The following is a 12,164-nucleotide window of genomic DNA, read 5'->3' as shown; positions in this document are numbered from 1 at the left end:
AACAATCATAACTGTGGGCAGGGATTTTGTCTACCCACTCGGTTACATTGAACATTGCTTAGTACAATTGAATATATTGACTATTGCTTAGTACAGCACTCTGCATATAGTAAGTGCTCAATATATACTGTTGTTTGATTGAAGTGTGGTATGTTAAGCGCGTACTATATGTCCAAGACTGTTCTATTTTTTTCTGCTTTTCCTGCCTTCCACAAAACACTGAGAGCAAATAAAGGCCAGTCCTTCTCCTCTTTTCTCCATCCTCGAGGATTCAAAGGGATTTCTTGAGGAGGATTTTTTAAATTGGTATTTGCTAAGGTCTCACTATGGGCCAAACACTGTACTAAGCACTGGGGTAGATACACAGTAATCAGATTGGACACAGTTATGTGTTTCTCCCTGTCCACAGACGACCAAACAAAAGCAAATAGAGCAAAAAGATGCAGCAACAGGGAGTTGGTTTAGACACAAGAAAGAATTCTAATTGCCCAGGGTCGAATAAAAACTGGAACAGGTCACTGGGGGAGGTGATGGAGTCTCCATCCTGGAGAGCTCCTTAGAATGATAATTGTGGTATTTGCTAAGCACTGTTCTAAGCACTGGGGTAGCTACAAGTTAATCAAGTTGGACACAGTCTTTGTCCCACATGGGGCTCAGAATCTAATTAGGTGGGAGAACGGTACTTAATCTCCATTTTACAGAGGCACAGAGATGTAAATAAATAAATTATGATGGCATTTGTTAAGCGCTTACTACCTGCAAAGCACTGTTCTAAGTGCTGAAATAATGATGATGGCATTTATTAAGTGCTTACCGTGTGCCAAGTACTGTTCTAAGCTCTGGGGGTAGATACAAGGTAATCAGGTTGTCCCATGTAGGACTCACAGTCTTAATCCCCATTTTACAGATGAGGTAATTGAGGCACAGAGAAGTTAAGTGACTTGCCCAAAGTCACACAGCTGACATGTGGCGGAGCCGGGATTAGAACCCACGACACACGATCTCTGACTCCCAAATCCTTGCTCTTGCCACTAAGTTACCTGTATATACCTGTATACACCTGTATATACAGTTACCTGTATATATGTATATATGTTTGTACATATTTATTACTCTATTTATTTGTACATGTTTATTCTATTTATTTTATTTTGTTAATATGTTTTGTTTTGTTCTCTGCCTCCCCCTTCTAGACTGTGAGCCCACTGTTCGGTAGGGACCGTCTCTATATGTTGCCAACTTGTACTTCCCAAGCGTTTAGTACAGTACTCTGCACACAGTAAGCGCTCAATAAATACAATTGAATGAATGAATGAATGAACTAAGCCACGCTGCTTCGTGACTTGCCCGAGGTCACACAGCAGACAAGTGTCGGAGTGGGGATTGGAACCCAGGTCCTCTGGCTTCCAGACTTGAGCTCTTGGAGAACTAGGCCATGCTCAGTGTAGAAAACTGAGACATTCACCCATTCAGAGACAGGGGCTGATCCAGATGTCTTCTTGAGGTCTTTTTAAGACCGGAGGGTCACAGCAGGTACTCTGAAAAAAACAGATAGTAGTTTCCACGGCATTTGGAGTGGAGGGAGGACCAGAGTAGACTCTGATGCTCAGATGCCAAATTAAAGAGAATTCAATTAAAGAGAACTAAGAGAATTAAAGAGAACTCCATTCATTCAGTCCAGCTATATTTGAAAAAGAACACATTCCTTGCAGGTAGTCCGGAAGCTGGCTGAGATTGGCTCTGAATGAGGCCCCACTTCATTCTTCGTTCCACCGTGGGCGGTCTACTTCTGGGCTGCAGAAAATAAACACAATTGACTGACTGAATGGCCACAGAACTCCTTTGTACCTCAGCTTCCTCATCTCTAAAATGGGGATAACAGCTAAGAGTATCTCAGATGAAGTCCCAGACAACTGATGGTTGGCTGGCTCGTTTGTTACCTGTCTCTGGCTATGCCCCTCTTCCCCAGCCCTCCTCCTCACTGTTCCACCCTCTGATGACTCCCACGTTGGAACCGTTGCAAATATCCCTTTGAAGCAGCGTGGCTCAATGGAAAGAGCACAGGCTTTGGAGTCAGTGGTCATGGGTTCAAATCCTGGCTCCACCAATTGCCAGCTGTGTGACCTTGGGCAAGTCACTTAACTTCTCTGTGCCTCAGTTACCTCATCTGTAAAATGGGGATTGACTGTGAGCCCCCCCGTGGGGCAACCTGATCACCTTGTATCCCCCCAGTGCTTAGAACAGTGCTTTGCACATAGTAAGCGCTTAATAAATGCCATTATTATTATTATTATTATTATTATTATCTCTCCATCTACCTGGAATACCCTTGCATCACCAAACCATGCAACCCTCCCCTCCTTGTGAGTCTTCCTAAAAATAAATCTCCTCTAGGAGCCCCTCCCCAACACCACTCCTCCATCACTTCAGTGCTCTTTGCCTGATACATTGATTTGTTTGTATTGATTTAGCCTCTTTGTTAATATAGTCAATCAATCATATTTATTGGGAGCTTACTATGTGCAGAGCACTGTACTAAGTGCTTGAAAAGTACAATTCGGCAACAGATAGAGACAATCCCTACCCAAAAGTAATAATAATAATAATAATAATAATAGCATTTATTAAGCGCCTACTATGTGCAAAGCCCTGTTCTAAGTGCTGGGGAGGTTACAGGGTGATCAGGTTGTCCCACAGGGGGGCTCCCAGTCTTCATCCCCATTTTCCAGATGAGGTCACTGAGGCTCAGAGAAGTGAAGTGACTTGCCCAAAGTCACACAGACGACAAGTGGTGGAGCCAGGATTCGAACCCATGACCTCTGACTCCAAAGCCCAGGCTCTTTCCACTGAGCCACGCTGCTTCAATGGGCGCACAATCTAGAAGGGGGGAGACAGACAACAAAGCAAAACAAATAGATAGGCATAAATAACATCAATATAAATAAGTAGAATTATAGCTATATATATAATTAATAAAATAAATAGAATAATAAATATGTACATATATACACAAGTGCTGTGGGGCAGGGTGGGGGGTAAAGGAGAGGGAGGGAGTCGGGGCTATGGGGAGGGATGAGGAGGGGAGGAGGAGCAGAGGAAAAGGAGGGCTCAGTCTTGGAAGGCCTCCTGGAGGAGGTGGGCTTTCAGTAGGGCTTTGAAGTGGGAGGGGAGTGCTAGTTTGGCGGATGTGAGGGAGAGAGGGCATTCCAGGCCAGAAGTAGGATGTGGGCGAGGGGTCAATGGTGGGACAGGTTAGAACGAGGCACAGTGAGGAGGTTAGCAGCAGAGGAGCAGAGTGTGCGGGCTGAGCTGTAGAAGGAAAGGAGGGAGGTGAGGTAGGAGTTGGCAAGGTGAAGGAGAGCTTTGAAGCCAATAATGAGGAGTTTTTACTTGATACGAAGGTTGATAGGCAACCACTGGAGATTTTTGAGGAGTGGGGTGAAATACCCAGAGCGTTTCTGTAGAAAGATAATCCGGGCAACAGAGTAAAGTATAGACTGAAGTGGGGAGAGACAGGAGGTTGGGAGATCAGAAAGGATGCAGATGCAGTAATCCAGTTGGTACGATGAGTGATTGTACAAACAAGGTAGTGGTTTGAATGGAGAGGAAAGTGTGGATCTTGACGATGTTGTGAAGGTGAGACCGGCAGGTTTTGGTGTTGGATTGGATTTGTGCGGTGAATGAGAGAGCGGAGTCAAGGATGACACCAAGGCTGCAGTGTCCCACATGGGGCTCACAGTCTGTAGGAAGGAGAACAGGTTTTGAATCCCCATTTTGCAGATGAGGGAATTGAGGCCCAGAGAAATTGTGACTTACCCCCAGTCACACAGCAGTTCCTCTAACTCCCAGGCCTAGGCTCTTGGGCAGCAGTTTCCTGCGGTGAAAGTATAAGAATGTGGTTCTGATAAGACATTTTTCTTTCCCCACAGGGAAAACAAGGACACGCGAAAAGTATCGGGTGGTATACACGGATCGGCAGAGGCTGGAGCTGGAGAAGGAATTTCATTACAACAGATACATCACTATCCGAAGGAAATCAGAGCTGGCTGCCAACCTGAGGCTTTCGGAGAGACAGGTAATGTTCTGGCAGTGAATTCTGGATCCCTCTGTTTTCTGGGAGGACTGTAGATAGCCAAACCAAGTAGGCCTGTGAATTGCTTATTGCCAAAGCTCAGAATGGCTAATATGCAGAGGAAGCAGACTGAGAGTGGGATAAGAAGAGATGGACCTAATTGCAGTAGGAGGGATGTATGTTAGACACCAAGATGCTAAGGATATTATCAAGCCCCGGAACTGGGATCAGAGGAAGGCTGGGAAGACTGCTTCTCTGAAGTGCTACAGAGATGAGAAAGCAGCCCCACTTCCTGGGTGGGTTGGCTTATTAAAACAAATTGTAATGGTATTTGTTAAGCGCATACTATGTACCAAGCACTGAACCAAGTGTTGAGGTGGATAGAAGATGTCCTGCACTGGGCTCACAGTCTAAGGGAGATGGAGAACAGGTATTGAATCCCCATTTTACAGATGAAGAAACAGAGGCACAGAGAGGTTGCCCTAGGTCATACAGCAGGCCAGTGGCGGAGCTGGGATTAGAACCCCGGCCCTCTGATTTCCTTGGGGGAGTTGGATGGTCTTAGGACTTCCCTTTGTTCTCTAAGAAAGCATTACAAGCATATCCTGGATCTTTACAGGAGAGAAACTTGTGAATGAATCAAGAAGAGGCTGAGATTGGACCCCATTTCCTTGTGCTCTTAATAATAAGAATGATAAGAATTGTGGTGTTTGTGCAGGAGACTGGGCTGAGCCCTGGGGGAAATACAGTGCAATTAGATTGGGCATGGGGATCCCAGGCCAAGCATCTGTTGCTATGTTTTTTCTCTTCTCCCCTCCTCTAGACTGTAAGATAAGAGTGGGCAGGGAACTTGTCTACCAACTCTTTTTCCTAAGGATTTAGGACAGTGCTCTGCACACAGTAAGCACCCAGTGAATACCATTGATTGATTAATTGATCCCTAAGTCTTTTGCTTCCCCCTTTCTTCTCAGTCCATCCCTGTCAGACCTTGAGGAACCTCTCCATTCATGGCTGCTCTTGAACTCAGAACTGGCTGGGTTTCAGCTGTGCCCTCCTGGGTGAGAGCTTTGTGGGGAGGGGAGGGAAGGAGTCGGGAGAGAAAATTCAAGGCACTCCAGTCCTCAGCGGAACAAGAATCCAGTTCTAACTTGGAAGGGGTCTCTAGGGCTCTGCTCGATAGTCTGCCCAGGCAAAGTCTAGGTAAAGAACAGCCAATGGCTCTCCACATTTATGCAGTGGCTCCCCCTTTAAACTGTAAACTCGTTGTGGGCAGGGGATGTGTCTGTTTATTGTTATGTTGTACTCTCCCAAGTGCTTACACTGCCCTGTACCCATTAAGTGCTCAATAAATACAACTGACTGAATGATTAATACTGATGGCATTTATTAAGCACTTACTATGTGCAAAGCACTGTTCTTTGCGCTTGGGAGGTTACAAAGTGATCAGGTTGCCCCACGTGGGGCTCACAGTCTTCATCCCCATTTTACAGATGAGGTCACTGAGGCACAAAGAAGTGAAGTGACGTGCCCAAAGTCACACAGCTGACAAGTGGAGGAGTCGGGATTTGAACCCATGATCTGTGACTCCAAAGCCTGGGCTCTTTCCACTGAGCCACGCTGATTGACTGCATGCCGGTGCCTGGTGGTCCTTGTGACTGGCTGTGGCCAGTAAGAGTGTCCCTCTGGACTTCTTTTCACCCCTCTCTTGCGCTGCCATGCTGAAAGACAAATCCTCTTCACTTACACCCGAAACTGCTCTTTCCCACCTCCTGCTTCTTCCTCTTCACTGCTTCTCACCTCCTGCAGATGCCAACTTGTACTTCCCAAGTGCTTAGTACAGTGCTCTGCACACAGTAAGCGCTCAATAAATATGTTTGAATGAATGAATGAATGCAGATCAGGGAGACAGGAAACTGGCCTCCAAAATTTGAATGGAGAATGCTGGGAACATACTGGTAGAACCCAGGGTCTAGAAAAGTCTTCAACGAGGTCCAGGGAGGGATATTTTCCAGAGACACCGGGCAGCTGTGCAGGATTAATGAAAACAACCTTGTGCTCCCCTTCCATCCCAACATCCCATCCCCACTCCTTTGTCCATTCTAACATTGCTCCTTCTCAGAACGATGAGTGAGAGGACCTTTTCAGAGTTTGAAAGAACCCCCGAGGCTGCCAAGAGTCAATCCTGACACCCACCATTCCTCCCTCCTGCACACACTGAGACCTATGCCTGGCTTTTTTTTTAATTGTATTAGTTAAGCGCTTACTATGTGCCAGGCACTGTACTAAGTTATGGGGTAGATACAAGATAATCAGGTTGGATGCAGTGAGCACTCGATAAATATGATTGATTGACACAGTCCCTGTCCCTCATAAGGCTCTCAGTCAGTCAGTTGTATTTATTTAGTACTTATTGTGCAGAGCACTGTACTAAGCACTTGGGAGAGTACACTATAACAATAAACAAACACATTCCCTGCCCTCTTGACTTTACAGTCTAGAGGGGGAGAGTGACATTAATATAAATAAATAAATGACAGATATGGTCATAAGTGCTGTGAGGCTGAGATTGAGGATGAATAAAGGGAGCAAGTCAGGGCAATGCAGAAGGGAGTGGGAGAAAAGGAAAGGAGGGCTCAGACAGGGAAGGCCTCCTGGCCACCTTCAATAAGACTTTGAACAGGGGGAGGGTAATTGTCTGTCAGATATGAGAGGGAGGGCATTCCAGGCCAGAGGCAGGATGTGGATGAGAGGTCAGTGGCAAGATAAATGAGATCGAGGTCTAGTGAGAAGGTTAGCATTAGAGGAGCAAAGTGTGCTGGCTGGGCTGTAATAGGAGAGTGGCGAGGTGAGGTAGGAGGGGGTTTGGTGATTGAGTGCTTATTCCCCAATTTACAGATGAGGTAACTGAAGTACAGAGAAGTTAAGTGACTTGCCCAAGGTCACCCAGCGGACAAGCCAGGATCAGGAAACAGGTCCACCCTTGCTCTTTGCACTAGGCCACACTGCTTCTCAGTTAATAAAGGAAAGACCATCCTTAACCTATGGATGACAGTGATTTTGATCCAGGCAGAGATTGGAAGGGATCGGAGGACCAATACCCTTTTCAATCTTGAGCCCACAGTTAATTATTGATGACACTCACTGTCCTATCCCTTCATCTATCTCATACCACTAACCCACAGCCCTGGATCACCTGCGCAATGTACTTCCTTCACTCCTGTGCATGAGCCATACAGTGCTGGCTGCCGGAAGTCTAGAGATCAGGCCAACTTCACCCATTTCAAGTTTGTACTTGTGTGTCCTCTGCCTGGCAAAATTATTTCTCTATCCTTATTGACACACATACGCATTGCCCTCGCCAGTTGTTCCAGATGTATAACTCCCTTCTCAAATCCCTTATCCCCTGGACTCCCCCATCTTTTACCTGTCATGGTCTGGACAGCTACTTTACTGAGAAAATTGAAGCTATCAGGCATGATCTCCCTAAAATCTCTCCTACTCCTCTCCAGTCCCTCCCTCCTCCTGCCCTGTCTTCAACTCCCCCATCTCTCCCAGCAGTATCTCAATTGGAAATATCCTGCCCTCTCTCAAAATTCACCCCCTCTACCTGTGCAACCAACCCAATGTCTTCACACCTTATCAAAGCACTTGCCCCATTCCTTCCCCCACCCCATGACATCTTCAGCTGTTGCTCTCCAGTGGTTTCTTCCCCGATGGTTCCAAACATGCTCATGTCTCCCCTATCCTAAAAAAAAAGACCCTCCCTTGACCTCATGGTTCCCTCCAGTTACTGCCCCATCTCCCTCCTTCCATTCCTCTCCAAACTCCTGGACCAAGTTGTCTACACCTACTGTCTCCAGTTCCTCTCCCACAATTCTTTCCTTGATCCCCTCCAATCTGCCTTCCATCCCCTTTACTCCACAGAAACCCCCCTCTCAAAGGTCACAAATGTCCTCCTTCTTGCCAAATCGAACAGCCTCTACTCCATCTAAGCTATCTTCTGCATTGATGGTTCACCCCCTTCTCCGGGAAAAATTATCCAACCTGGCCCATAACCTTGACACTACCTTGACTCAGCTCTCTCATTCAACCCACATATTTAATCTGTCACTATATCCTATCAGTTCAACCTTCACAGCATAGCTAAAATCTGTCTTTTCCTCTCCATCCAAACTACTAATGCATTGATCCAAGGACTTATCCTAACCCGTCTTGACAACTCTATCAGCCTCGTTGCTGACCTCCCTAACTCCTGTCTGTCCCACCCCAATCCATGCTTCCCTCTGCTACCCGGATCATTTTCCACAAAAATGTTCAGTCCATGTTTCCGCAAACCCCCAGGACCACCGGTGGTTGCCCATACATCTCCACATCAAACAGAAACTCCTTACCCTCTTCTTTAAAGCACTCAGAATCACCTTGCCTGGCTGCTCTCCTATTTCAACCCAGCCCGCACACTTCATGCCTGTAATGTCAACCTATTCACTGTACTTCGATCTCGTCTATCTTGCCACCGACCACTTGCCCACCTATTGCCTCTGGCCTGGAACGTCCTCCCTCTTCCTATCTGACAGACAATTACTCTCTCCCAAAGCTTTATTGAAGGCAAAAGCCCTTCCCTAAGCCTTCATTTCCTCTTTTCCTACTCCGGTCTGTGTCGCCCCCGTTTGCTCCCTTTATTCACTCCTCCCTCAGGCCACAGCATTTATGTACATAGCCATAATTTATTATATTAATGTCTGTTCTCCCCTCTAGACTGTGAGCTTGTTGTGGGAAGGGAAGCAGCGTGGCTCAGTGGAAAGAGCACGGGCTTTGGAGTCAGAGGTCATCGGGTCAAATCCTGGCTCTGCCACTTGTCAGCTGTGTGACCTTGGGCAAGTCACTTAACGTCTCTGTGCCTCAGTTACCTTATCTGTGAAATGGGGATTAAAACTGTGAGCCCCACGTGGGACAACCTGATCACCTTGTAAATTCCCCAGCGCTTAGAACAGTGCTTTGCACACAGTAAGCGCTTAATAAATGCCATTATTATTATTATTATTACCAACTTTGTTATGTTGTACTCTCCCAAGTACTTTGTAGAGTGTTCTGCACACATAAGTGCTCATTAAATATCATTGATCGGTTGACATTCATTAAATGCTTACCATGTGCCAAGCACTGTGCTAAACACTGGGGGTAGATACAAGATAATCCTGCCCTCTAGAGTCTCTGCTCGATATGGGATTCGCAGTCTACGGGTTTGGGAGGGAGGCAGCATAGCAAGGAGAAGTCCTCACCTCTAAAAGAGTATGAACCACTGAACTAAGAGTTTGGGAGACCAAAATCAATCAATCCCTCAGTGGTATTTATTGAGTGCTTACTGTGTGCAGAGCACTGTCCTAAGCATTTGGGTGAGCACAATAGAAGGAAAACACAGGATAAGTACCCTGAGATTAAATGGCTCACTCTAACTCACATAGCAGAGCTGGGATTAGAATTAGTTTCGCCTGGCTCCTAGTCTTAGTCAGTCAATCATTCAGTGGTATTTATTGACAGCTTATTGTGTGCAGAGCACTGTACTAAGTGCTTGGGAGAGTACAACTGAGAAGCAGCACAGCCTAATGGAAAGAACACTAGCCTGGAAGTAAGAGGAATGGGGTTCTAATCCCTGCTTTACCACTTACCTGCTACTTGACCTTGGGCAAATTACCAAGTTCCTCTGTGCCTCAGTTCCCTCAACTGCAAAATGGTGATTCAATACCTGTTCTCCCTCCTACTTAGACTGTGAGTCCCATGTGGGTGATAATTCTGTATCTACCCCAGTGCTTAGTATAGTGCTTGGTATATAGTAAGCACTTAACAATACCAGAATTTTTACTATTGTTATTATGGATTTAATAGATATGTACATAATATATGGATAAATTACAGATATGTACATAAATGCTATGGGACTGAGGGAGGAGAGAACAAAGGGAGCAAATTGGGGTGATGCAGATGGGAATAGGAAAAGAAGAAATGAAGGCATAGGGAAGGCCTCTTGCCTTCAGTAAGGCTTTGGGGGATATTATAATTATGGCATTTGTTAAGCACTTACTATGTGCCAGGCACTTAACTAAACACTGAGGTGAGTACAAGTACACAGAGTTCCTGTCCACATGAGGCTCACAGCCTCAATCCCCATTTAAGAGATGAGATCATGAGGCACAGAGAAGTGAAGTGACTTGCCCAAGGTCACACAGTTGACATGCGGCAGAGCACGGATTGGAACCCATGACCTACTGACTCCCAGGCCGATGCTCCAGGGAGCTCAGGGTAATGCTAATCCCTCTTGTTGGTCAGATAATAATAATTGTGATATTTTTTAAGTGCTTACTACGTGCCAAGCACTGTTCTAAGCACTAGGATCGATACAAGATCATCAAGTCTCATGTGGAGCTCAAAGTCCAAGTAGGAGAGAGAACAGATATTGAATTCTCATTTGGCAGATGGGGGAACTGAGATAGAAGTTAAATAATAATAATAATGATGATGGCATTTGTTAAGCGCTTACTATGTGCAAAGCACTGTTCTAAGCGCAGGGGAGGATACAAGGTAATCAGGTTGTCCCACATGGGGGCTCACAGTCTTAATCCCCATTTTCCAGATGAGGTGACTGAGGCCCCGAGAACTTAAGTGATTTGCCCAAGGTCACACAGCTGACAATTGGTGGAGCCGGGATTTGAGCCCATGACCTCGGACTCCAAAGCCCAGGCTCTTTCCACTGAGCCACGCTACTAGCCCTGAGTCGCACAGCAGGGACGTGATGGAGATGGGATTAGGATACAGGGCCTCCGACTCTCAGGTCCTGGATGTTTCCACTACGCCCCGCTCCCCCTCCACCAACCCATCTCAGTTCTACCCAGCTGAACTGACAGGAAAGGGAACCAGAGAAGGATTGGGCCAAAGACAAAGTAGCCTTCAAGGAAAACTTGTCACGGCTGGCCCATCTGGCCCTCTCCTCTCTCTGCTCTTGCCCATGGTTTGCTGGAGGCCAGAAGCTATTGAAGGCTAAATAGTTTGGCTTCTCCAGTTGACTAGCGGAGCGCAGAGACTCAGGGGAGACTCCAGCCAGAAGCTTCCAACTGCTTCCCCACCCCGGCTTGGTGGGCCAGGGATGGGTTATTCTAATGGGCTCATATCTGGGAAGGGGAAGAGAAGGATGGAGCTTTGGGTTGCTAAGTGGAGCGTTTAGGGTTTGGATTTTCATCTGAGCCCTGGGAAATCCTCTCCAAGGAGACATAACTTAGCCAGTGTAAACTTGCATGTGCGTGCGCGCACACGTCTGTGGGTGGGGAATGTGTCCGTTTATTGTTATATTGTACTCTTCCAACCACTTAGTACAGTGCTCTGCACAGCAAGCCCTCAATAAATATGACTGACTGACACACACATACATTAGCAGGAAGTGATCTAACTCTCTGGAGTTCACTGAATGCCCGTGGGGCAGATATTATTATTACTATTAAATATGATCTTAAGTCCTCACTATGTGCCAAGCGCTGCCCTAAGCTCCAGGGTAGATACAATACAATCAGATCAGACACATTCCCTGACTCACATGGGGCTTGCAGTCTAAGTAGGAGAAAGATCAAGTATTGAACCCCCATTTTACAGATGAGGAAACTGAGGTGCACAGACATTGACTTACCCATGGGGTGCTAAGACTGGGCTCTGAAATTGCCCCTCGAGTGTTGCCCTGAGATGCAGGAAGGGCTGGGGAGGGTGGTTGAATGCGTGGACGAGGAAGAGACAGAGGTGCTCCTGGGGAGGATGGAGCCAGGCTTGAGAGTTGAAGCTAGCCCAACCTCTTAGGGGTCTGGCATGGGCCAGGCCCAGCCATTGTCCTCCTCCTGGCCTGCTCATGCCAGACAGAGACAGACCCGGTTTGGTCCAGTTTGAGTTCATGGTCTGGACCACTACCTGATTCTTCTGCAAGTCCCCCAGAGCAGTGGCCCAAATAAAAATACTAATAATTATAGTATTTGTCAAATGCTTACTCTGTGCCAAGCACTGTTCTAAGCACTGGGGTAGATACAAGATAATCAGGTTGGACACAGTCCCTGAGGGG

General features: G+C 46.6%; 1 protein-coding gene across 1 annotated transcript in view; it reads left to right on the top strand.

The window, feature by feature from the left end:
• The window catches only part of LOC119929990 (homeobox protein CDX-4-like), a 36,436-nt gene that overhangs the window by 17,256 nt on the left and 7,016 nt on the right, over nucleotides 1–12,164 (top strand). Inside the window, exon 2 of the mRNA XM_038748393.1 lies at nucleotides 3,930–4,075. Within this exon, the coding sequence (XP_038604321.1) occupies nucleotides 3,930–4,075 (146 nt within the window). The remainder of the gene's footprint in view (nucleotides 1–3,929; nucleotides 4,076–12,164) is intronic.

Source organism: Tachyglossus aculeatus, chromosome 6 (assembly GCF_015852505.1).
Source record: "Tachyglossus aculeatus isolate mTacAcu1 chromosome 6, mTacAcu1.pri, whole genome shotgun sequence".
Taxonomy (NCBI): Eukaryota; Metazoa; Chordata; class Mammalia; order Monotremata; family Tachyglossidae; genus Tachyglossus; species Tachyglossus aculeatus.
The sequence above is the reverse complement of the archived record's forward strand: the minus strand, read 5'-3'. Positions and strand labels throughout refer to the sequence as shown.